We start from the raw sequence: 25936 nt of genomic DNA on the forward strand, positions 1-25936 counted from the left end.
CTGTGTCCTGTTCCCATTGGCTGGGGCTGGACTGCACAATCTAAGCTAATCCCTATTGGCTAGTTCACATGGAGCAGAAATGTGGGCTACAGTGGTAGGGCAAGTGGTTTCGGCGGGAAGAAGAGTTTCCATAGGACTGGCAATTCCCTAAAAAAAAAAGGGAACAGATGTGGGTTATAGATTAGGACCCGCGGGAAGGTTGTTTACCGTAACTAGGGGTAAGAAGGTACAAAGAACGAGTAAGTTAGGCTTTGAAAATAGAGAACAAAGAACAAGTAAGCTGAACAAGCCCACTCTTTGGAGAGGAACTTACTGCACCTGCCAGTGGCAAAAGGCAAGAGGCAAGATGGCAAAGAAGCTGAGGGCCCAGAGGACAGGTTTGTGCCTGAGAAGGTGGCCTTGGAGCAGAGGCCCAAAGAAAGCGGAGACAGCGCCTTGCCCATCGGTAAGGGAAAGGTGCTCCAGGCACAGAAGCAGCTAACGCAGCGGCCCTGAGGCAAATGCACCATACCTGGCAAGTTCCAGGAACAACAAGGAGGGCAAGGCGCCTGGAGCAAAGGAAGCTAGCGGATCCCTAGATGAGATGGAGGAACTGGCCCATTTCTCATGGGTCCTGCAGGCAGGCCCTGAGACAGTCTTTTATGCGGGGCGAGATAGCAAGGCATGGACGTGTTGTGAGCGGAGGCCTAGCCTGTTCAAGGTCTGAATTTTTACCCCCAGAGTGTAAGAAGCAAGGAAGTAGGGACTTTGTTTTGCTCCCTGCCATATCCACAGCCCTAGAAAAACATCGGGCCATTGATAGCTCTCAGTAAATGCTTGACGAGTAAGTGAATGAACGAATGCATAAATTAATGAAATGAGGGCTGCGTCAATGAATAATTGGGAATCTGACTCCTGCAGGGATCCTTCAGCCCACAGGTGTAGGTAAGACCCGCCCCGCCTCTCATCCTTCGGGCTCCCACCCCCGCCGTTAGGCTGCGGTTCGCGCTGCAGTCGCCAGAGGGCGCGGAGCGGCGGGGTTTCCCGCACGGAGCGCTTTGCGTGGAGCACCACGTGGGGCGGGGCTGCGGGCGGGCTCCCACCGGCTGGGCTTCGTCGACCGGCAAGCGGAACGCGGCAGCTGGGCTTGCGCTGTGCGGCGGCCGCCGGAGCGCTTTGGGAAGCGCACTGGTCGAAGATGGCGGCGGAGCGACAGGAGGCGCTGAGGGAGTTCGTGGCGGTGACGGGCGCCGAGGAGGACCGGGCCCGCTTCTTTCTGGAGTCGGCCGGCTGGGACTTGCAGGTAGCGCCGGGAGGCGGGCTGTGTCGGGTGGGCCGGGGACTGCTGGGAACGGGCGCCTGGTGCCTTAAGCCCGCAGCGGCCGAAGCGCACAGTCATCCCCGCTCTACCGCGGGCCGACCCAGGCCTCATGGTCCCGGGACCGCTTGTCACGCGTTGCCTGCTCGGCTTGGGAGTGGGGGAACGCGGGCCAGCCGCAGCCAGTTTTGACGTGCCAGTTTCACTCTGCCTCTCCTGCTTGCGGCGTCAGCGACACTTCGGGCACTGCAGCCGCCGGCGAGGAGAGGGAGTGCCTGGGGGCGTGGCTGCCGCGCCGAATGTCTGCCGAGGGCCAGGCTGGTCCGAGTGAGTAGCTCTTGGGTGAAGCCCCACTCGGGACTAGGTGGCCGCTCATTTCCACTTCCGAAGTCCAGCCCGGGAGCTGAACCCCGCCCTGCTTTCCTAGTTGCTGGGGTGGTGGCGCAAGGTTGGAGCTTCTTCACCTTTCGTAGTTAACTTATCTGTAAAATGGGAGTCTTCGTGGGAATTACTGTGTAGTTCATTGGCACGTACTAAGTATTCACTAAATACTTGCTGAGAAGACTTAAGCTTCACGAGGCAGGGATTTTTGTACACTGATGAATTCCCAGTGCCTAAAACAATGCCTGGCACATAATAAGCACTCGGTAATTAACTGTAGAAAGAATTGCATAAATATTCTTGGCCAGCCTCGTCTTAGGTAGATGATGATGATGATGACGACGACGACTAATATTTATTGAGTACTTACCATGAGCCAGGCGCTGTTCTAACTGCTTTACATGTCTTTCGTCATTTAACCTTCGCATTTTGCCACTGAGGTTAAAGAGGTTAAGTAACTTGCTCAAGGCTTCACTAGCTACCAGGCAGACGAGGTAGAAGTGGAACTCAGCTCTGTCTGATTCCAAGCAGACAGAGCCCAAGCTTTAAACCACCATGTGCCAAGTACTTTATGTAATATGATTCGTTTACTCCTAGCAACACTGTGAGGTAAAGACTAGACCCATTTTATGGATGAGGAATTGGAAGCACAGAGGGGAAAGAATTTTCTCAAGGTCACATAGCCAGTAAGTAGTGGGGTTGGAATTTGTACTGGGTCTGCTGCCAAACGTAAATTGCTTCCCAAACATAAGAATTAGGTAAAGCATCACACCTAGATCACACCTAGACACAACGGGAAGCCTCTGTGCTGGGCAGAAGTAAAAAGTTTCTACCTGAAAGACTTAAAAGCACACAGTGTTATGACCAACAGATCTTCTGTCTCGTTCCTCTCACATTGTAGTGGGGAAACTGAGACTCATGCATGTGACTTGCCTGGCAGGATCAGGACTTGAAGGTAGGCTCCCTGAGAATGTCAGTTCACTACATGTCCTGAGACAGCACACTGCCTCCCAGCAGATTACTTTTATCCCATGACAGTTCACTGTCTCCTGTAAAGTTGGTGACCCTGAGGACAGGAGCCATGTCTGTTTCATCTCTGTGACCTCAGTGCTTTCTTGTGTTTGTGCAAAGCAAGTGATTAGTAAATGCCTGTCCGTTGAGTTGGTGAGAGAGATGTCACAAATGACCAAAAGATTCCCATATTCCTTCTGTATGTGTAGACGTGACGTGCGAGTATGCATAAATCGTAATGGATTATCTCATCCAGTGTGCAGGTTGGTGAGACAGGTACCCCCATTTCACAGATTAGGAAACAACTTGAAAGAAAGGAAAAGTAGCAGCCTGGACTGACCACATTTCCTGACTCCTGGCTGTACTGGAAATGCTTAAGAGTAAGGGTCTGAGCACACTAGCAGGGATGGAACCTGGCTCCACTCTACCAGTTGGGTAAACTTGAGCAAATTATTTTTAATTCTCAGTGCTTCTGTATCAACTATAAAGTGAGATGATAATAGTACTAATAGCATAGAGTTCTGTGAAGATTAAACAAATCAACATATGTAGAATGCTCAGAACAACCTGGCACAATGCTCACTAAATGTGTGCTACTTTTACTAGATCATGTTTCTTCATAAAATGAGAATGAGAAGTGTCTTCCACCCCAGCCATTCTTACTGCCTTCTTTTCACCGTCGTGGGTGGAATTTGTTTCAGTTGACACGAAGACTAACAGTTGAGCTGTTAACCTTCTGGTCTAATTTTCTTTGGCCCATGGATGCAAGCTACCTTGTAAGTGTTGGCCATGTCTGTACTCCTCTGTGCTGAGAGGAGATATGTGTTAGGTGAAGGCCTGTTTAAGGGTCCCAAGGTACTACCTCTCTGTTTCAGATCGCACTAGCGAGCTTTTACGAGGACGGAGGGGATGAAGACATTGTGACCATTTCGCAGGCAACCCCCAGTTCAGTGTCCAGAGGCACAGCCCCCAGGTAAGGGCCAACTTCAATTATTGCTACATGAGTGTTTCCAGCAGTGAAGAGGAGTTATTTTCTGACCAGAGGGTTCAGGGCCGGGCGTGTGGACCAGGTCTGAATGAGAAGGTTAGACTGAGTCAATGGGTAGTACTTCCCAGCAAGCCTCAGTCATTTCCAGTACAGAGATGCATGACTTTTAACTGGGTGTGGTTTATGGTTCAATTCTGGGGGAAACCACAAATCTACTTTTAAGACTTTTGAGGGTCTTTTACTTATGTAATATGAGGAATGACCACTGCAACTCTAAAGTTTTTAAAAGCAAAAAAACTTCCTTTCAAGGGTGCTATAGATGTGAAAGATGAGGCGAAATGACTTTAGGAAAGCTGTTTTGATATTTTAGGATGCCCGTTACCTTATTAAGAAGTCTTGTACAAAATAAACCTGTGTAACCCACCCTTTGCCAAGTTGATTAGGGAGACCTTTTCTTACTAGGTAAAACAGTGTTAACCTTTGCGATGCCATTTGCATCCCCTGGTGCCGCCTCCCTGGCTCCCGCAGCAGATTGCTCCTGTGCTCTGCAGAGTGAGACAATGCTGGTCTTCCAGGAGACAGGCAGGGGTGCTTCCTGTAAAGGTGTCTGAACCTTTACAGAGAGTGTGACGGCAGAGATGTCTCCCTTCTCTGCTTTAGCCTGATTGCTTCTATTCTCTAGTGTATGTTTAAGCCAGGAAATTTTATTTGGGTTTGAATTCAACCCTAGAATATAACCAGTAGTGTTTCTTTGCCATAAAGTGGTAACTTATGTTTCTCTCTAAAGGCAACTGAGGTTTAAAATATATTTCCTCCCTTTGAAGAAGGAGCACTAACCCCAGATCTCATTGCTTTCTTAACTTCTTTCACTCACTCCCATCCAGAGAAAAGAGGTAGGAGGAAAGTGATCTTGTAACTGTTTGCACGTGCTAACCTGTGAGATATTGGTGATGGCACATCTGGGTATTATTGCTTGGGACATGTTGTTAGGGTAAGTGCTGTTCTTGCAGCTGCTAGTAGAGATGGCTAATTTTCTGGGGTATGAGTCTTTGACAGCCACCTTAGGGTGTTTTTAGGATGTTGGCATTGTCAGAATTATACAGGGGGAGAGATTGAAACTTAGTCTCTAATGCCAGTTACATGTTTACTCCTCTCTTTTCTCCAGTAGTCCCAAAGTTCTATTAAGGCAGTGGTTTATTAGCGTGGGCCCAGGAGCCTGACTGCCTTGGTTCAAATCCCAGCTCTGCCACTTAAGTAAAAGCTTTGTGACCTTGGGCAGGTTACTTAATGTATCAGTTCCTCATTTTCCTTACCTGTCAATTGGGAATGATAGTGCCTACCACATAGGAGATTGAATGTGCCTACCACATAGGAGATTGCTACCACAAGCAAATAGAACACAGTATGTGTTGTTATTGTAATTTTAGTATTATCATTTTTAGCATTCATTCTCAACCTGTTTTGTTTACTCTGTCTATTCCCCAACAAGTATGTTTATTTAAGAATAGGCATAAAAGTAAAAGAATCAAGGACGTAGGGTTTAATATTAGAACTGAAATGAGTAAAAAGACTGGACACACATTCAGTCCAAGAGGCATTGCTTTATTGCTCTGTTAAGGCTCAGACTTGGTAGTAGGCCTAGAAAAGAACTGAAGACAAGAAAAAGGGAGGGAGGAGGATGCAGTCTGTTGCATGGCTCTCCTTATTGAGGAGGAAAGCAAATGCTTTTTCAGGAAAAGCCAAACTTGTGCTAGCACCTCAGAGGAATTCTGTGTGGGGCCTGCCTCTGCTTCGACCTGGATGTTGCAGGACACTTAGCCAGCTGCTGCCCTCTCCCCATCCCCCACTTTCGACTTCTCACATACCCTTTTATGTTGTCACTGCTGCCTCAGAGCAACACCCGACTCTAGAATAGGGATTCTTAATATGGAGCCCCAGAACCCTAGGAGGAATCTATGGAATGGGCATGAGAAAGTCTCTGAATTATTAATACCTGAAGTTACAAGCAAAAGTTTGTGTACACGTTAGCAGGTAACTTTTGTGGCAAAAGAATCCTTGGCTTTTATGAGATTCTCAAAGGGCTGACAGACATAAAAATGTTACCATTGCTACAGGAGACAGTTTAAACTCAGTAATAACAGCTGCCATTTATTGAGTATTTAGGAGTCAGGCACTGGGTTAAGCTTTTACATGAACACCTTTTTAGTCCTGACAACAACCCTTTGAGGTTAGTACTGTTGTTAGTACTATTAGCACTGAGGTTAGTACTATTCCTGTTTTACAGATGAGGACACTGAAGTTGGGGTATCTTTCCAAGATCACAGAGCTAGTAAAACAAGGATTTAAATGTAGGGTTGTTTCTACATTCAGCATTTCAGCTCTCAGCCCCAACGATGTTCTGCCTCTTCTTGTGGTCATTCAGAGTCCTCCAGAGTTTACCCTGGACCCACCTTCCTAATCTGACTCCCGTTTCCTCATTTCTTTGTTCCAACCAAACTGATTTCTTTGGTGCTCTAATTATTCCTTATTTTTTATTCTTCTGCTTTTGTTTGAGTCTCTCACCTGGTCAGGTGTGCCTACTCTCTTGCTTTCTGCCTATACAGATCCCATGCGTCCTTCCATGTTCACCTCCATCCCCACTCCTCTGTCGAGCGTGTTATTCCTAACCCTGTGACCAGGCGGCATGCCATAATTCTGTTCCACAGAGCTCCAATCACAACTATCACTCCTTCAGTGGCATCTCTCCCACCTTACCCTGAACTCTTTTCCTGATATTTAACTTAATTTTCTCCCCACGTAAATTGTAAGTTCCTGGAAGTGGGAGGGCTAGTATTTCAGGAGCAGTCACCATCCTTCTAGCCATATTTCTCACCTGTGTTCTCTTCTGATACTGTTCAACAGCTTTGAAGTAGATAAGGTGCTCACCATTTCGCTGGTCAGGATGCTAATTCTTAGAAAGATCAAGTAACTTACAGCTGCTTTTATCACAGATTCATGGCCAAGTCTGCCTAAGTCCAAAGCTGCTTCTACTGCCACATGCTACCTCCCTGCCAGCACCTCCCACCCCTGTATGCAGGGTTAAGCAAGAGGTAACAGTTTCTTCCTTTTTTCCCCCCTCTTTCATCCAGCAAAAGTTTTACTTGAAACTTTCAGCGACTACCATTGTCTGATTCTCTAAAACTACATTATCCAATAAGGTAGCCACTAGCTATTTAAATTAATTAGAATTAAACAAACATTGTTACTCATTTGCTCTAACCACATTTCAGATGCTTAATAGCCAAATGTGACTAGTGGCTTCTCTGTTGGACAGTGCAGATAGAGCATTTCCATCATCACAGAGAGGCAGAGCTAGGGTAACCAGATTAAAAGCAGAAAATGTCATCTGATGAAGGAGCTTTGTGCCACTTCAGTATGCCAGAGTAGCTTGGGAGATAGTTTTAATATTGAAAAATCGAACTTTCTGAGATATTTAGCCGATTTATAGAGACCATAGGACTAAAGTATTCAGCAATTGGTAGTATCCCTAGGACACCCATGCCAGAAGGTAACTGAAAGCATTACTCCACACAGTGGTTCTGAGCTTGAATGTATGTCAAAATTACCTCAGGGGCTCCTTAAGACTAGATTGTTGAATACCCCTTCCAGAGCCTCTGATTCAGTAGAATTAAGAGGGGCCTGGGGATTTGCATTTCTGACAGGTTCACCGTAATGCTGATGCTCCTGGTCCATGACCACACTTTGAGAGCTGCTACTCAAGAGTAGTACTTAAATGTGCCACACCATGCAAAAGACTTTCCGTGCATCACTACCCCACCTGTACACAGAAAGCCCATAGGTTGGTGCTGTGATTATCTTATTTACATGTGAGAAAATGAGAGCATTGAGAATTTAAATAGCATTTCCAAGATCACAAGGGTAGGAAGCAGAATTGGGATTGGAACCTGGTACATGGACACCAGAATCAGTGTTGGATACCATCAGAGTCTGGGTGTATGAGTTTTGGGGGAAAGAAAGCCATAGCCAGAGCAAGTGATTTGCCCAAGCAAATGTACACACATATATTTGAAAGTTTAGCAACAGGGAGATAGAAAATATTTTTTTCATAGATGGTCATCCTAGCCTAGTCATTGTAAGAAACTTTAGGCTGAGCCTGTATGGAAAATTCCCTTTGGGAAGATGAATGAGTGAAACTAGTACTCTCAGGGTACTAGTACAGATCTCATCACTTGGATCCTTTTGAACCATGTCATATCGAGTATCAAGGAATGCCCACGAGGCTGTTCTCAGGAGCCAACTCATACAGGGAGCTTATTTGCTACATTGATTGGTTTTTGTCTTCTCGCTTCTAGTTGATGGAACCTCAGAACTCTTCTGTCCCCTGATTGTCTCCTTGAAATAAATGTTCAAGACTGAACTGGAGCTTTCTTCCTAGTTAACAGCTCATTAAAGCCTCACTAAACCTGTATTACTCTCTGTGTTAGTCTTTTCTCACACTGCTATAAAGAACTACCTGAGACTGGGTAATTTATGAAGAAAAGAGATTTAATTGACTCACAGTTCCATAGCTGTACAGGAAGCATAGCTGGAGGGCCTTAGGAAGCTTACAATCATGGTAAAAGGTGAAGGGGAAGCAAGCACATCTTCACATGGTGGCAGGGGAGAGCATGTGTGAAGGGGGAAGTACCACATATTTTAAAACCATCAGATCTTGTGAGAGCTCACTCAGTATCATGAGAACAGCATGGGGGAAATACACCCACATGATACAGGTCCCTCCTCCAACATTGGGAATTATGGTTCAACATGAGATTTGGGTGGGGACACAGAACCAAACCATATCACCCTCCTTCTCTCATATTATATGGAAACTGCTTTTTTCCCCTAAGAAATACAGAATTTTTTTTTTTCATCTTGATAAAACTTGTGTCTTATGATCCCTGAAAAACTAAGCCTGTTCCTTGAGGACAGATCTAAACTAGGTGGAAAATGGCAGTGGAAGATAATGTCAGAGAGAATTAACCCTTCTCACGCTCATTTTTAGTTGTGCCCATCCCATACAACACTGCTTTTTTCCTCAAAATCAATACTACTTCTCCACTAACCTGCAGCAGAAGTAGACTGGGGCTTGCTTTTCTTCCAGTGCTGTCACCCACATATTCATTCATTCCTACTTCTTGACTATGTGTCCTTCCTTCAACTCTCTGGTCTCTGTGCACTGTGTATGCTGCTTTCCTGTAATGCTATACCAACCCCTTTTCCCCAGCAGCCCCGTCACCGTGACTGTCCACTAGTTCTTTGGCAATTGGTCCAAATATTTCATTTTTCTGCGAAGCCTTTCTTATGTTCCTGTATTCCTTCCCACTGTCTGTACTACTTAACCCTTGTACTCATTTTTAGTTGTGCCCACCCTACACAACACTGCTTTTTTTCCTAAATATTAATAAATACTTTCTAGTTTTTATTAAAGCCAGGATAGCTTAAATTGGGATTCCATTTTACCTCACGATAAGACTTTCTAATTTATACTCAGTCTGTGTGACCTTGGAAAAATAAATGCCACATTATTTTATCTGCAGTCTTAGAGGATTAACCTGTCTCCACATAACATCCTCCTCTCACCTACCAAAAATCTAACCTTAGTGTCTTCACCTCCTTAGCTGCTGGTGATGAGGGTTACCTTTCTTAATGCTCTCTGAGATCATTTTGCTCCTTTCTGTGTCTCCAGTGATAATAGAGTGACATCCTTCAGAGACCTCATTCATGACCAAGATGAGGAGGAGGAGGAGGAGGAAGGCCAGAGGTGAGTCTTCTAGATGGGATCTGGGGGACAGTTTACAGGGAAGTTCAGGGTAATGTGTAAATCACCTAGAACAGGACCTGGTAAACATGTTCAGTTATTGTTAGCCGTTACTACTGTGGGCTGGTCTGTGGGTTATATCCTAGGAAGTCTCTTCTCCCTGTAGCTTAGAAGTGACCCCTGTTCTGTTACTTAATGTATTTATTGAGGAATATTAGGGGAGGGAAATAAGGAAAAGATCTAGCAGTCCCACTTTTTGATATTGACTCAAAAGATTTGAAATCAGTTTGTAAAGAGGTGTCTATGTTCCCATGCTCATTGCGGTGCTCTTCACAGTAGCGAAGTTATGGATCAGCGTAAGTGTCTTACCAGCAGATGAATGGATAAAGCAAATGTGGTATATGTACACAGTAGGAGTACAACTCAGTCTGTGAAAAGAAGAAAATTGTCATTTTCAACAACATGGATAGAGAACGTTATGCTAACTAAAATAAGCCAGGTACAGAAACACAAATATGGCATGCTCTCACATGTGGAATCTAGAACAATTCCAATCTAGAACAATCGGCAGAGTGTGGTTACAGAGGCAGAAGTGAGGGGATAATGGGGAGATAGATGATGGTCAAAGGGTATAAAATCTTAGACAGGAGGAATATGGTTTGGGGCTTTTTTTTTTTTAAGATCTCTTGCACAGCATGATGAGTATAGTTAATAAAAGAGCATGTACATTTCAAAATTGCTAAGTGTTAATTTCAAGTGTTCTCACCACAAAAATTTTGAGTATTTGAGGTGGTGAATATGCTAACTAGCTTGATTTAATCCACTTCATATTGCTAAAGCATAACATCACTTTGTACCCCATAAGTATATACAATTATAAACTGCCAATTTACAATTTTAAAAAATAAGGAAAAGAAGGAAAAAGTTATTCATTATATTATAATCCATATGTAACCAGATATCCATTTTTTGGTATATTTCTTTCCAGCTTTTTCTTTTTAATTTAAAAAACATCATGTAAAAAACAGAATAATAGGCTTATAAGTGTATATTCCCCCAATAGACATGCACACATCTATTTGTTCTTAACCTTTAGGAGCATTGTAATAAAAATGTCCATTGTGGAAAATACAGACTAGTATGATGAAAAAGTCTTAAACTCATCTACCCTTTGGTAACTTCGGTTGATGTTCTGGCATATTTCCATCCAGTCTTTGTTCCGTATATAAATATGGTTTTGTTGAATCAATGCTACATCTCAAACATTTTCCTGTGTTATTAAAATCCTTCATATTCATATGCCTTTTCATATGCTGTAATAATAATCTGTTATATGGGATGCCTGACATTTAGGTTATTTTCAATGTTCTACTGCTGTAAATACCAGTGCTGTGAACATTTTTATGGATTAATTAACTACATTTCAGATTATTTTTTTAGGATAGTTTTTAAAAATGGAAATACCAGGTCAAGGGCATGCGTATTTTTAAGGTTCTTGCTCACAGGCTCCCAGTTCTGAAGCCAGGGCTTTGAGATCCCTTAATAAAGACTTTGACTTTCTGGTCCATTTAGCAGAACTTCATCTACCTGGAATGAACAAGAATGAACTGGCTACAACCTCATTTCATGGGTTTTGGTTCTCCACAGGATCTGCCTCGGTCTGTCAGACATTCCTAAGGAAAATTGTATAATAACTATTACGGGAATGCAGTTATCTCATCATGGTCAGTCTTTGGAGAAGTGGGCTGAGAAATTACACGTGTTCTATTCTCTATTTTCATTCCTATTGTGACCTTCACACTGCCTCAAAACCTTCCTTTTAGATACTCCTGGATATGAGAATATATGTTAATTTTAGGGTTTTACACTCCTGAGTGAAAGGCAGTGTCATCAAGTACGTGAATGCCCAGCCCCAGCTCATAAATGACTTTCTCATTCTCTTCCCACCCAGTCACATCCTCCAGGCGATGACCTTCCTTTATTTCACATTCCGCTTACTTCCTTGAGCCCTCAGCATTTCAGACTGAAAGGACACTGGTACTGTTGTCCTTGTCAGGGCCTGTGGCTTTGCCTCTCGTTCCCTCGTGGATGTCAGGATATAGAGGGCTGAGCCTAATGTTTATAGGTTCTCGATTTTTCCCACTTGGGGACAAGCTGTTGACTTAGCTCTGACTAGGAGTAATAAGGAGGCAGTGGGGCCAGGCTGCATGACAACTGGTTTTCAGACCCATATAAAAAAGTACTAATTTTATTATCTCAAGCCATGCCTGGCCTGTTGCAAAGCCCAGTGTGGGTGTCTTGGGGCTTGTATTTGAGATTGGAGCTTATCTGACCTCCAGTACCCTTTCCTCAGGGGCCACAGTGTGTGTCACATGAATGGCAAGGTGAGGTGAGGCTTGGGGGAGCTCCTGGTGCTGTGTCACACCACCTTACCTGTGTGCATTACTCTGTGCTTGTTCTTTTGCATACATCTGCTGATTTGAACCTCACGGCTCTGACTTAAGGAGCAGGTAGGTAGGGCATGTGGTCCTTCCCTCCCATTTCAAAGACAAGGAAAGTGAGTTACAGAGTAGTGCACTGCCTTACCCAGGACACACAGTGGCAGAGCCAAGACTGGAGCCTAGCTGCTTGTACTAACCATGCCAGTGCCGCCATTAACCCCGAGTCACTAGTGGTGGATACTTCTGACTATGACTGCAGTCACTATCTCCTGGAGAGGAGACTGGCCACCAGATTGATATTTCCCAGCTGAGACTCTCTCCTGAGCTGATGAGCTGTTTTGCATGCCTGGAATGCCTTTCCCCAATTTGTTCACCTAATAAACTCATCCTCATCCTTAAGACTCGGCCCAGAAGACACCCTTATAGGAAGTCTTGGCTGTCCTTCCCACCCAGTGTTCCCTTACTGACTTCTGTTGCTGCTCACACTGCATTGTACCTGCTTGCCTCCTTCCATGTGTTCCCAGCTAGCCAGTAAGTTCTTTAAAGACAAGCATTGTACCCTTTGCCTCAGTGTGCCCAGCACCAACCTGGCACATGTTCTATTCATGTTTTCCATGAGTGTTTCATATTAGAGGTGTATTTTGTACACAGGTTTTATGCTGGGGGCTCAGAGAGAAGTGGACAGCAGATTGTTGGCCCTCCCAGGAAGAAAAGTCCCAACGAGCTGGTGGATGATCTCTTTAAAGGTGCCAAAGAGCATGGAGCTGTAGCTGTGGAGCGAGTGACCAAGAGCCCTGGAGAGACCAGTAAACCGAGAGTGAGTATAAGGGTCGTTGTCTGCCCACAGGACTGAGATTCCAGAGCTGGGAATGCCACCTTCTTCACCTCGGTAGTGACTGATTCTTTTTCTTTTTTTCATGTGCTTACTTGGTCTTCTGTGCAGAACGCGAGTGTAGTTTCTCTCACCCTTTAACGTGGAACCAAGAATTGGGGCAGAGTTTTCAAATCTGTAGCCTATGGTCTAGATTGGGTTCTGCATACATGTTTTGTTTGGCCTATCCAGCTTGACTTATTTGGAGTTTTATTTTGTTTTACTTGTATTAATAGTCATCTATTTTATATAAAATAGGGATTTCTGTCTCTTTGGGAATCCTGTATTCCAAATTCCTGTAACCCAAATTCCTACATGGTCATGGTTAATGAGAGTTTAGTAGCATCTGTTTCATTTAGCCAGGCACTGCCCCTTCCAGCCCTTACCCCAATTCTGGCCACCTAATTCATTTACCATACTGCCTGGCCATGTAGGCACTGAGTCTGATGTCAGAGAAAATGCATCTGGTAGCTAACATGCTTGATCAGGAACCCATTCCTCTTTCTTCCTCTTACCTAAGATATATATATCATTATATCTGAGTAACCCTTTTACCATGGACCAACCTCTGAAATGTGTATGAACTTGTCCCTTATAGCCATTTGCAGGAGGTGGCTACCGCCTTGGGGCAGCACCAGAGGAAGAGTCTGCCTATGTGGCAGGAGAAAAGAGGCAGCATTCCAGCCAAGATGTGAGTGTGCATCCACCTTGCATGAGGGAAACCTGTGGACTGTTCTGTCATTTTTCTGAAGGGATTGGTTACATATTGTGCATGAACCAGCAGCCTCTGAAAGGGAAGCTAACAGACATAGTGCCCTTGCTGTGGTTCACGAACAGAGAGGCTTACTGGAAAATCAAAGGCAGCTTTCATGGGTGCTGGGTGAGAGAGCTGGTGAGAACGGGGGGGAAAGGGGATGGGCAAATGAAGGAGTTTTTTGAGCAGCCCATGGATCTCAGGCAGAGGTACAGTGTATCTGGGGTTCTCTAGTGATGTGAGTATAGCTGAAGAACTTGTCTTCAGACCCCCAGAGAAGACTTAACACCAATTTTTTTTTTTTTTTTTTTTTTTCAGTTTTCCTCGTTGTCCAGTATTTATCCCTGTGCATAGGGTCCCCCTCCCCACAAGTGTAATCATACACACAATTTTGAGTCTTTTTTATTCAATATTATACCACAAACATTTTCTTGTAGTCTTGTGATCATTGATTTCTATAATATGTTTTAAATCATTTTGGGTTTATTCCAAAATAAAGTCAAGCAAGAAGACAATAAACATTTTATCCTCCGAGGCAGCTGCTAATGCCTTGGTTTTTAGCCTTTTAGACCCTTTGCTGTGAATGTGTATGGGAGTTGTTGTTAACAGAACTTGTGGATAACATTTTTAATGACTGTGGAATAGTCCACAAGCAAGATTTGCCATGGTAGTTTAGTCGGACACTCACTGCATACCAAGCACAAGCAAAGCGTCAATTGGGTCACCTGCCCGGAGCCATCTAGCTAGTGAGTGACACAGTCAAGATGCAGCCTCAGTTCTCCTAAAACAAAACCCCTGCTCTTAGTCTGTGCTAGATCACCTTCCTATTCTAGGTTAATGCTTATTTAGTTTGCTTGTTGAATTGCTTGTGCACACATGTATGTATGTGTGTCTGTCTATGTGTTAGCAACACTGAGAAATAGTAAAAGCCTGCTAATTTGCAAGTTCAAATTGTTATGCTTACCAGATTCCTGGTAACTGTTTACTCCCTGTCATCACAGGTTCATGTAGTATTGAAACTCTGGAAGAGTGGATTCAGCCTGGATAATGGAGAACTCAGAAGCTACCAAGATCCATCCAATGCCCAGTTTCTGGAGTCTATCCGCAGAGGGTGAGTGAAAAAGCTCTCCTCCAGGTCCCAAATCAGTGAGTGGATAGCAGTTGGGAAAGAAGAAGGCAAAATGTTGATTATTTGGGAAGTAAATTGTTTGAAGCAGATTCAGCATAGTTGAGATACAGATTCATAGATCTGCTCCAAAAACCTTGTGTGTCCATTTTTCCCGTTTGGGCCTGAGGCAGACCTAAGTGGCCAAATAAGAAACAGTTGTCGGCCATGGCTGAACAAACAAGAGAAAAGGTGGAGGCAGACAGGTAGCTACCAGAGTAGCCTGCTCCCTGGGGAGACCCAGCAATTTTCTCTGTGGGACTGAGAGGTTTCTTCTTCCCTTTTCCCCATCACTGTCATTTCCATCTTCTCTCTGTGGACCCCAGCATGGCCTTTTCTCCCACAGGGAGGTGCCAGCAGAGCTGCGGAGGCTAGCTCACGGTGGACAGGTGAACTTGGATATGGAGGACCATCGGGACGAGGACTTTGTGAAGCCCAAAGGAGCCTTCAAAGCCTTCACTGGCGAGGGTCAGAAACTGGGCAGGTAAGGAGCAGCACAGGTGAGAGCCAGACTGTCAGTCATACCTGCCAAGCCCAGCAGACCCTGTGTATCACTCACTTTGGTTATTAGCTCTTTACTGTTTACAAAATACTTCAAATTGTATTTCTATGGGAGGAACAGTGTGGAGAACACGGACTTTGGAGTTAACAGACCTGAGTTTATATCTCTGCTTCTTCACTTTCTAGCAGTGTGATCTTGGACTGTACAGCCTCAGTTTCCTCAACCATAAGTTGGTACTAATAAGAGTCCATAGCTCCTAGGATTATTGTTGCAAGGAATAAGTGAGCTGATACATGTAGAACATTGTTCCATAGTTACCAGTCAATGTAAGCAGAGAGTGTAACATAATTGCTGCTATGGATCGGTAATCTAGGGTGTTCAGGGAAGGTGTCATCTCCTTGATGGCTTAAGGCCAAAATGGGGATTCCAAGGGGGATAAGGAATTACAGACTGTCATCCAGCCAGGCCTCACGGTGGGTTGCTTAGGATGCAGGGACACTCAAGAACCTTGCTGCCCCTTTGCAAGCTGGTGTGCTACCATTATGGCAGCTCAGCAGCTCTTATTTCTACTTATTTGACCCTTCCTGACACTCACTCTGCCACTTGTGACTTTTTCTGCCTTGTGTCCTCTGCCACTGCCTTCTCACTCCTGTACCCTCTACTAACAGACATTCTCTATCTTCTATTCAAACCCTCTGATGATATCTGATTGGTTAATAGTCACTGGTATCCCTCATACAGTTTTCCCACCAGACTCTTGGCCAACCCATTGGTAGGCTGCCTTCTCTCAGGATCCACTTAGCTTTGGCCATGGCCATGGGGTCGCCTGATTAGTGTTCTTCAGAGGGAACTGTGCACATGGTAGGCATTCAGAGCATAGTGACCCTTCTTGCCAATATGATCTTTATTTTATAGAGAGAAAGCTGAGGCTTTTGGACATTAGGGGCCTGTCCTTGTGTGTGGTCTGTGTTACAGCCGGGACCCCAGGCCTTCTGACTGGCATTCCTTCCTGCACTCCTGCACAATGAGACATCCTTTCTAACCTAGATCTGGCAGTTCTCAAAGTAGGTACTGCCTTTGCTCACCTCACTGTCTTCAGGGATCAAAGCTTGGTCTTCCAGCAACCATGCCCTCTGAGCTTCTGGCTGGCCCTCTGCTAGAATCCCTTACCTGCCTATTGACCATTCATGCCTCATCAGGAGCAAGGGTCAGAGCTCACGGTATTAGATTTAGCAGGCCCAAAATAGTTAAGTCATCCCTATTCTCATCATTTCATCTACTGTGTCAAGGGCCGTGGACTAGCCCAGGACAGCTGTTCTTACAGAGAGTGTCCCTGTCAGTTGTGATGAGCTTTATAGGGCACCTAATTTTCTTTTTCTTTGATTATTAAAGTGGTACATGTTCATCTAAATACAAAGTGCAGGTAAAGAATAAAAGCTGTCCTAAACCTAACACCCAGAAATGTCTGGCAAGTGTATCTTTCTTCTCTTACTCATTTACATGTGTTTGTAAACGTGCTGTTTTATCACCCACTTTTTGCTTTATCCGTGAAGTATGGCTGTCATCCTATATCAGTGAGTTTATTTCTACACTTTTGATTATAATGCTTACATAATTTTCTAGCCCACAAATGTGTTGTAATTTAACCAGTCCCTACTGTTAAACATTTAGGCAGCTACCAGAATTACAACATTGCAGTGAATATCTCTAATTAAATCTTTGTATACTCTTTAATCTTGGGCTAGACATAGGATTATTGTTTCAAAAGGGCTTCATATTTTTAAGATATCAGATTGCCCATCAAAAAGGTTATACTTTTTATGCTCACCGCCAGTTACAAGGGAGGGCTTAGAGCTTCAGAACACCATGTACTTTGGGTGTGATTTTATAATACTAACAGGAAATGCTTCTACTATTGGAGAGTCTAACCATATTATGTGTGTGAAACTCTGCATCTCAGAAAATTAAAATATCTTTAAAGTCTATTTTAGCATGATAGAAATAAATATTAGTGTGGAGAATGAGTACAAGATAGAACTTGATATCACCATGATGTTTATCAACAAAGTAAGTGTTCACTGCCAACTCCACTTGCATTTTATTTCAGTTCTGGCTTTTTATGAAAACTTAGCTTAAAAAAAAAAACAGCCACAGTTTTATATTAGCTAGGTGAGATGGGACTTTAGCTTTTCAGTCTAAATCAGGACAGCTGCTTTAGTTTTCCTGTAAGTTTTACTACATTTTCATTGTCTTATGAACCAAAATGATCAGAAGCCAAAAGTTCAAGAAAATTTTCTCAGATTTGCTTCAAAAATCAGTCAGTACTGGACTTTTTCAAAATCTTAATTATCTGGGAAAATGCTTCAAGTGAATGAATAAGTTGTCTCAGTTCAAAGATTTTGAGAAACTTCAGTTGTATTAAATGTTTGTTGTTTTAGTAAAAGGCAAAAGATGTATACAATTTGAAGAGAAACCAGAGAATTTTGTTGTTGTTTTAGCAAACAGCAAGAGTGCACTTGAAAGGAGGGGTCACTGCTGCTGGAAGTGAGCTTTAGCTGCTCCTGTGCCACCTCTAGTGGTTATTATTTTGGAGAATATGACTGGTCTCAGGATTGTAACAGTGGCGAGAAAGTACCTAGTGCCAGTTTATTCCCACTGTAAAGATAGGAGGAGTTGGGTGATTCAGGCTCTTGGATTGAGACTCATTTTCCCCATAACTTACTATGTTTGTAGGGAGACACCAAAAAACACTATAGACATCTGCTCTAACCTTTCCTGCCTGTGATCAAACAGCTGCAGATGGCCAGCCGCTCATTGGGAGCAGTAGCCCAGCTGTTGGCAGTTCTCAGGAAGAGCTGACAGACCAGCTCCTTTGAACAGATGTATGTGGCTGCCCTGCGGGATGATTAGAGCACTATGGAACTAATGTTCTTTAAATGATGTGCTCTTACTATTTGAAGAATCAGGAGGCCTGGTCGTCAGGTTTCTCCTCCTCTTCTACTCCCTATCCTCCTTGAGAGCAGCACAGACTGGGAATGCCTTTCAGGTGACCTTCCACTTACAGCCCATGGGCAGCTGATAGCATTTCCAGTGGATTTAGGTCCAGAATTGAGGCAAATATAAGTGGGGCAGGACCTTGATGAATGATAGTAATTGGCTAGTCGAGTGTTTTATGTTGTTAGCTAAGCACTATGCAAAGTATTTCACATGTTTTATCTTCTTTAATCCTGTTTTGATCCCCATTCTAGAAAGAAGGACCCTGAGACTTGGTGAGATCCATATTGCTGGCCAGTGCAGAGCTGGGTCCCTCCAGTCTCTGCCCTTACCTGCCAACCTGCATAGCATCCTGGATATTCTTGCATAGCCACGTAGACATTTGTTTGTGTTTTTAGTATGTGCTGGGTACAGTGCATGTTTTTAGCTATTTTCTCAACTATCTGGGAAGTTTTAACTGTTTTTTGATGAGGAAACTGGGTCTTGAAATCCAGGCCTATATCTGTCTGACTGTAAGGCCCAACAGAAGAGTGTGACAGTGTGAAGAGCACAGGATGGAGAGCCAGACAGGTCGGATTGTATACTGCCTCCTCTGTGAACCAACACTGGAATTTTGGGCAAGTTGCTTAACCCTGTTGTGCCTCAGTTTCCTCATCTGTGAAGTGAAGATGATGCATCCCTACCTCATAGGCTGGGGGTTAAGCCTGTGGGTTAAGTAATGTGGGTTAGTACATGTGAAGTACTCAGCACAGGGCCTGGCTTAGGAATGGGTGCCTCATAAACAGTCACCATATTTATCAGGCCACCCTGCCTCACCTAATTTTCAGGGAGTGTGTAAGAGAAACAACCAGTCAGAAGCAGCACAGCCAAGTCCAGGCATCAGACTTTCCTCATCTCTTCCAGTGATGAGCCACCAGCCATCTGCAACAGGACTTGCTGGGAAGCAAACCCAAACAGCAACTGCTTCCTTGTGTGGAGGATTTCGTAAATATCAGGCCTTGCATGCACACTGTCTCGTCTCATCCTCAGAACAGCTCCTCATTTTACACACGAAGACACTGAAGCCCCGGGAAGTTGTGACTTGCTTAAGGCCACACTGCTTGTTTAGTTTAGAGGCAGAGCGGAGGCCAAATGGTAGGTGGCATAGCTCCAAAGATTGTGCCATTTCTCTAGCATCACACCAATTCTCCTTAATCATAGGGACAGTAGAGACTGCTTCCCCCTAAAAGGCATGGAGATGTGGTAAGGAGAGTATCTCCATTTTATAGAAAAGGAAATTGAGGTGCCAAGATGCTCAGTAACTTGCTGAGGGTCATCAGCTCGTAAGTGAGGAATGACACTCAAGGAGAAGTTTGAGAAAGCATTTTCAATGTAAATATTTTTCTAAAGTAAACCATCCTAATTGTAAAGCTTGACAAAATCCTGGCTGGTGGGAATACACAGAATATATACTGAAAGAAAGCTTGTTTATTGCATGAGTTTTTAAAAATGATCCATAGCATGTGTGTCTGTTTTCTCATCTATAAAATGGAGATAACACCCATCTACACCCATCTCAAAGGATGGTTGTGGTGATTCAGTGAGGTCATGACTGTGAAAGCTCCTTTAGACAATCCCGCACAAAGTCGATGTAAATGTCACTCCTGTTTTTTCTACTCTCCACCCCCTTGCCTGAATAGATGTCAGCTATTTTGGCTTAACAGCTTCTTTCTCATTTTAGGCCTGACTGAAAATGTTATAGTTCCCTTTCTGGCAGGCAGTGGTTTCAATGAGTACATGTACTTTGAATTATTATAAGTAATTGAGGGACAGCCTGCCTGAATTCTAATTGGAGAGTTGACCTAATGTCTGTGAAACTAATGAACAAAACAAGATAGTGTAGATCAGGAATGTCCAGTCTTTTGGCTTCCCTGAGCCACATTGAAAGAAGAAGAATTGCCTTGGGCCACACATGAAATACACTAATACTAATGATAGCTGATGAGCTAACAACAACAACAAAAAAAAAGCAAAAAAAAAAAAAACTCATAACATTTTAAGAAAGTTTACGAACTTGTGTTGGGCTGCATTCAAAGCTGTCCTGGGCCACATACGGCCCATGAGCCATGGGTGGTTGGAAAAGCTTGGTGCAGAGCTTAGGCATGTACAAGTATGTGAGGTTTACCTCTTCACTCTTTCCAAGCAACTCTTGTGGCCTATGGTGGTGTCATTTAAACTCTGTGTCCCAGCCTACACTTTTTGAGTCCCACATGCTGTGAGACTGATGCATAGAAGCAGCTTCTCTAGTGCTAGTAATGTGGGTGACATTCTCTTCTGAGCTCTACTTTGTAATTCTCTAAGTCCATATTTTTCACATTCACAGAAAAGAATAAGTTCACTTTTCAGTCATTCTTTAATTATATGCTTCAGGGCGGTATTGAACTGTTCAGTCTCTCAAAACTTTTAATGTACCAATGGCCTCTGAAGCTGCTGGTGTGATATGTGGTCTTTCCTACACCTTCCTTCCTATGGAACACACTTTGGAAAGCACTTTTAGTTGGATTTGCTCTGAGTACCATTTTTGGGGCTGTGAAGGGGGAAGGGTAAGGTACAAGAACTGATCTAATTAGAGGCTTTGAGGGGAAGCAAAGGCTTATCTAATGGCCTTGCTTCTTTGTAAAGGTCTAGGTCAGGTCGTCTGCCAAGAGAAAGACTGGGAGTGAAGTGAACAGATAGTTTGGAGGCGAGAAGGTGGCTCCATACAGTTGTGGAGAATTGGGAGTCCTTGTGCATTTTGTGTTTGTCAGCCATCCTGAGTGCATTATGCAATTTTCCCCTTTAATCCTCACAAAAACTGAGCAAGGCCTATAGCCTTAACCCTTTAAAAATCGAATTATTACCTTTGTTGAAACTAAGCATGTTTGAGTAATTCAAACCCTGGTCCATGTGATTCTAAGATATGAAATCTAACACCGTGGCAGACACCGTGTCCTGTTCATTGTATGATGAATCCCAGCAGTACCCAGCACTTGATTGGCTTTTCAACACCCTTCAGAACTCTCTCCCCTGCCCTCAGTAGTGGATGTGTGAGTACAGACAACACGAGTGAGGTGCACTAGGTAATGCAGGCCTGAAAATTCCATCACAGAGGAAGAATCTGGATTGCTTCACCTGCAACCTGCCACTCACCTGCCAGGCTGTGCCAAGGCTGCCTCAACTGCAGACTTGGAACACTCCCCTCTACCACTCCGTTGAGACCAAAACTGACCCTGGTCTATTATGTCTTCTAGCCTTATGACCCTGTCTCTCCCACCCTAGGCTGTCCTGCTTTCCTCCCTTCAAGCCCTTGTTCAGATGAAGACACCAAGGAGGACAAAGGCCGAGTAACTTGCCCACATTACTCAGGAGCAAGAGAGCTAGCAATAACATATGAAACATATGACTCAGGGTTTGAGGCTAATTCTGCTGGACCACAAGGGCACAGTTCTCCCTGTCTGGGTCAATAGATCAGCAGCACCAAACGATGACAGGAGCATAGCAAATGCTCAGTAACAGTCCAAGAGGGGATTCCCTTCTTGCCAGGGGCCTTGTTTCTGCTTGTGTCCTGATGCCATCCTCTCTCCTCAGCACTGCCCCCCAGGTGTTCAGTACCAGCTCTCCAGCCCAACAGGCAGAAAATGAAGCCAAAGCCAGCTCTTCCATCTTAATCGACGAATCAGAGCCTACCACAAACATCCAAATTCGGCTTGCAGACGGCGGGAGGCTGGTGCAGAAATTTAACCACAGCCACAGGTACCTTGCATTGTGTGGCCTTGCTTATTCTAGGAGTGTCTTCTGGGACTCACACGAATGTGTGGGAAGCAGAGAGCCGTTCTTCCTCCTAAACACCAGCAGGCACTCCATGCTTTCCCCAAAACAGACATGAGGGTCGTAAGGACTACAAGTCTGAAGCCTTAGGTTCTGGTCCCCACTCTTCCAGTAGTGTGGCCAGTGACTGTTAACTTCCCCCCGCCATGTGTCTCATTCTTCATCTGTAAAATTAGAGTATTGGATTTCTCAGGGCTTTTTTAAGCTACCAGACTGTTCAGAGGAAGTCTTATTCTAAAGTCCTGTGAAGAGATCAAATTAGAACTGCTGTGGTTGATAGAGGAGAAGGGGTTACAGTGCCAGCATCCCACTCACCTGGCTTCCTCCACCTCCCTCCCCACAAGCGGCCTGTGAAAACCACTGGGCCAGGAAGATCTCTTCTAGATCTGGCTGTCGAGAATTCTGGGACTGCCTGTTCTACATCTCAGACCATCTGGGCTAGATCAGTTCCTCCTTCAGTTTAAAGATGGGGAGACTGAGGTGTAGCAAAGGGAAGAGACTAGTAGGAGAGGTGCTAGAGGACTGTTGCCAGTAAATATATTTGGTATCTCCTTTCTGTAGAACAGCAGTGTCTAAATTTTATTGGTCATGAGCCAACTAAGCCAGCACCCACATGTGGGGTCAGTGAATTGTTTGACAATCGTTGAGTATCGACTGGGCTCGCCTGTGAGTAAAAGCGGGAGACAAGCCCCAGCTGTGAGCCAGGAGCATCTAGAGCCTGTTCAGACCTCCTTCATCAGGAACCTTCATTACACTCAAGTGTCTGGTGGTTAAGGGAGTGACCCATCCCAGTGATGTGAGTTACTTGCCTCAGTTTCGTTTCACTCATTAAGCTCAGCACACTGCTGCCCACTCCCAAGGTGGACAGCCCATGCAGAGAGCTTCACTGGGTGAAAAGGCTTGGTTTGCTAAAAGGCACAGGCAGAATCCTGCAGGTCCACACCCTTAGATGTGCCAAATTGTAAGTTGCATAGATTTTAGGGGTTTGGGGCAAAAAGGAAACTTCTGTTTAAGTGCTGTAGAGAAGGAGGCATTGTTTCCAGGTGGTTTCATTCTCATATGATCTCCAGGTTCAGAAGACAGGCAGTGTCTGGAGAAACGATTCCTGGCCCTGAGAAGTTGACCATTAATTTCTGACAAATAGTTTGTGATTCCTGTGACATACAAGACAGACATATACTGCCCTTATGAAATTCGTGAGCTGCAGGAGGAGACACTAATCAGATCATTCCATAAATGTGGAAGGAGGGCCAGGGATGGAGACAAGGAGCTGAGGGAGGCTGTCCTGAGGAGGTGGCATTTGATCTGAGGCCTGAGTTGTGATTAGGAGGATTACAGGATGGGGATCAGGCAGGGGGCCTCTGGAAAGAAGGACCCAAATGTGGGAAGAGAGTATGGCCTGATAAACCAAAAGTGGGGAGAAGAGATTGAGGGGAAAGAGGGTGGTAGAAAATTAGGCAGGCCTTGGGAACCCAGTAGGGTTGTTGATGTTTATCTCAAGGAAAATAGAAACAGCAGTGGAGGACTCTTGGCAAGAAAGGGACATGGTCCCACATGCCTGAGCGTAGCTTTCGCTGTTCTGTGGAGAAGGTCAGGGAAGGGGATTTGCAAGGTGTTTAGCTTTCCACAGGGCAGGGGTGTGGATGGCAGAGGAGGGCACAGCTCACCACTTCCCCAACTCCTGCAGGATCAGCGACATCCGACTCTTCATCGTGGATGCCCGGCCAGCCATGGCTGCCACCAGCTTTATCCTCATGACTACTTTCCCGAACAAAGAGCTGGCTGATGAGAGCCAGACCCTGAAGGAAGCCAACCTGCTCAATGCTGTCATCGTGCAGCGGTTAACATAACCGCCCAGCCAGCTGCCTGGCGTCCCTCCTGTGTTTCCCATGGCCAGTGGCCATGCCCCATGAGGATCGCCCCTCCTGCCCCCTTGTGCACACCCAGCAGTCCAGTGCGACGTCTCCTCCATAGCTCTGGGTTCTTAGATCTTGGTTGGACATTTGTTTTCTCCTTAGTTGCATTTCCTGGGTTTTTGTGACGATCAATGGACTTTAATGAAAAAAAAATAAAAACAACCAAAAAAATTGAAGGAATATCACCAGCATGTTGTACGGAAACTCTCCCACTGAAGCAGGCTTTAATTGCTTTAAAATTATATTTATCTTGGGGCCTGTGGGAGGAAACTTCCTTCCATCTTCTCTACATAAAAACTTGTGGCACACAAGGCTTATTCACTAGTGTGTCCCACCTGCCAGCCCCAACGATCACTGGAGGAAAGAGGGGAAATGTGTCGAAAGGGGCTTTGCCACCACTTGTTCCCACGAGAATGTATCGCTTGCCCAGATAAAACTGGGCAGCAGCCAGAGTCCCCTGAAGTGGGAAATCAGAGCTACATGCACACAGTGTCTTCAGAAGATGAAAATAAATATTTCCCTGTGCTCCTTTTACTCAACCCCTGGGAAATCCAATCTTGCCAGGCCTTGGCCAGTTGAGAGTCTGTTCCACCTGCCTGCCTGGCCCTTTCCTCCGTCACCATCCAGACTGCTCACCTCCTGGGTATTGTTATGGGCTCCTTTATGGTTTGATTTACTCCACGTGCAGAAGTCTTGAGTGGACCTAGGAGGTAGGTGGGGTATCTTTTTCACTAGGATACAGCTCATGCCAACCCAACCCAAGTGAGTTCAGAATCAGGGTATCTTGCCCTAAAAGATAAACAGTCAAAATGCCACCGAGCTGTTCACTAGTGATGTGTGGCAAGTCAAATCAACTGTTGAAGAAGGAGTGAATTTCCTGTGCTACAAGCATCTGTCACTGTTGGTACATGCAGGAGGCTTCTGCTGGGTATGTTTTGGAAGTGAGTGTCACTACTTGGCTTTGCTTAGCAGATTCTGCTTCACAGTTGTTGTTTGACCTGCTGACTTGTGACTTGCAGAGACATAGGCAGTAGTCCTAGCCTGGTAAAGACCCTCCACCAGCCCCGTAAGTTTGCTTCCTATGCAGGTTTGGGAGAGGAGGCCCGTTGGGCTCTTGGATGGAATCCTTTCCCCTGCTAAACAAACCAGAGACTTAGAATCAGTGCTGACTCAGGATCTCCTGGTTTGGAATCGTAATGTGCCTCGATCCTCTTTCCAAGCAGGCCTCACCAGTCTTTCTGTTTCCTGCTTCACCCCTGCAATGAGCCAAGAACCAACACTACATCCACCTAGAACTGCAGAAGGGCTTGTGGTTTCAACCAAGACCCATCCTGAGCAAGGGACTTGGCTTGGTGCTTTTGATCCCAAAGTTCCCACACTGGCAGTGACCTGCTGGGGCAATGGCATCTGTCATAGTGTTTTCTCCAGCAGGTGGAGATTACTATGGAAACTACATATGGGTCTGGAAAAACTGTACACTGTTGTCACCTTGAACATTAAAAACCAGAATGAGGACAATGGACTTTTGTACTTTCTAATGGGTTGCTTTGATGGAAACTACAGCAGCCAGCAGAAGTGCTTCAGTGCTTCACAAAGGTCCCACTTCACAGTGCAAAACCTTGAGCCCCAGTCACACTGCCAGTAAGTGGTAAGGTGCTGCCTGTTCCCATCCAGAGCCTACGTTCAGCCACCACGGAGTGCAGTGTACACTCCATCCGTAACTGCCAGGACCACCCCCCCCACCCCCCCCCCCCCCCACCTCCTCACAGTGTCTGCTTAATTAGTATATTGCAGAAGAGATTGTAAAAACACCCACTTAAAACCTGTATCATCTACAGTAGTTTGCAAAGAGCCCCCAGCACCTCTGGGAAGCAAGCAAGGCAGGTGATCGCTTACCTGTATTGTTGATGCAGCTACCACAGTTGAGAGACAGTCCCTCTGACATTGGACCAGGGATCACACTGGTCTGC

The 25936-nt window shown here is 45.0% G+C and overlaps 1 protein-coding gene across 2 annotated transcripts; it reads left to right on the forward strand.

Annotated features, from left to right (window-relative positions):
• The first annotated feature begins 337 nt into the window (after positions 1-337).
• On the forward strand, positions 338-25484 carry NSFL1C (NSFL1 cofactor). Of its 2 annotated transcripts, XM_017895730.1 has the most exons (10): positions 338-1282; positions 3565-3662; positions 9406-9480; positions 11982-11987; positions 12570-12735; positions 13388-13480; positions 14545-14654; positions 15055-15192; positions 21811-21975; positions 23738-25484. In XM_017895730.1, exons 1-10 carry the CDS (start codon positions 1178-1180, stop codon positions 23898-23900), a joined length of 1119 nt encoding a protein of 372 aa, XP_017751219.1. In that variant the 5' UTR covers positions 338-1177; the 3' UTR covers positions 23901-25484. The 2 variants fall into 2 exon arrangements, with proteins under 2 accessions (XP_017751219.1, XP_017751220.1); XM_017895731.1 differs by lacking the exon at positions 11982-11987 and having other exon boundaries at positions 1085-1282.
• The last annotated feature ends 452 nt before the right edge of the window (positions 25485-25936 follow it).

This window comes from Rhinopithecus bieti, unplaced genomic scaffold (genome assembly GCF_001698545.2).
Source record: "Rhinopithecus bieti isolate Rb0 unplaced genomic scaffold, ASM169854v2 scaffold_27016, whole genome shotgun sequence".
NCBI lineage: Eukaryota > Metazoa > Chordata > Mammalia > Primates > Cercopithecidae > Rhinopithecus > Rhinopithecus bieti.

What these genes read in the sequence shown, in the direction of transcription:
- NSFL1C (XM_017895730.1), top strand. Translation starts at nt 1,178, where the DNA reads ATGGCGGCGGAGCGACAGGAGGCGCTGAGGGAGTTCGTGGCGGTGACG. An exon ending in GGCAGCATTCCAGCCAAGAT is followed by an intron (nt 13,481 to 14,544) that starts GTGAGTGTGCAT and finishes CTGTCATCACAG; the next exon opens with GTTCATGTAGTATTGAAACT. An exon ending in AAATTTAACCACAGCCACAG is followed by an intron (nt 21,976 to 23,737) that starts GTACCTTGCATT and finishes CAACTCCTGCAG; the next exon opens with GATCAGCGACATCCGACTCT.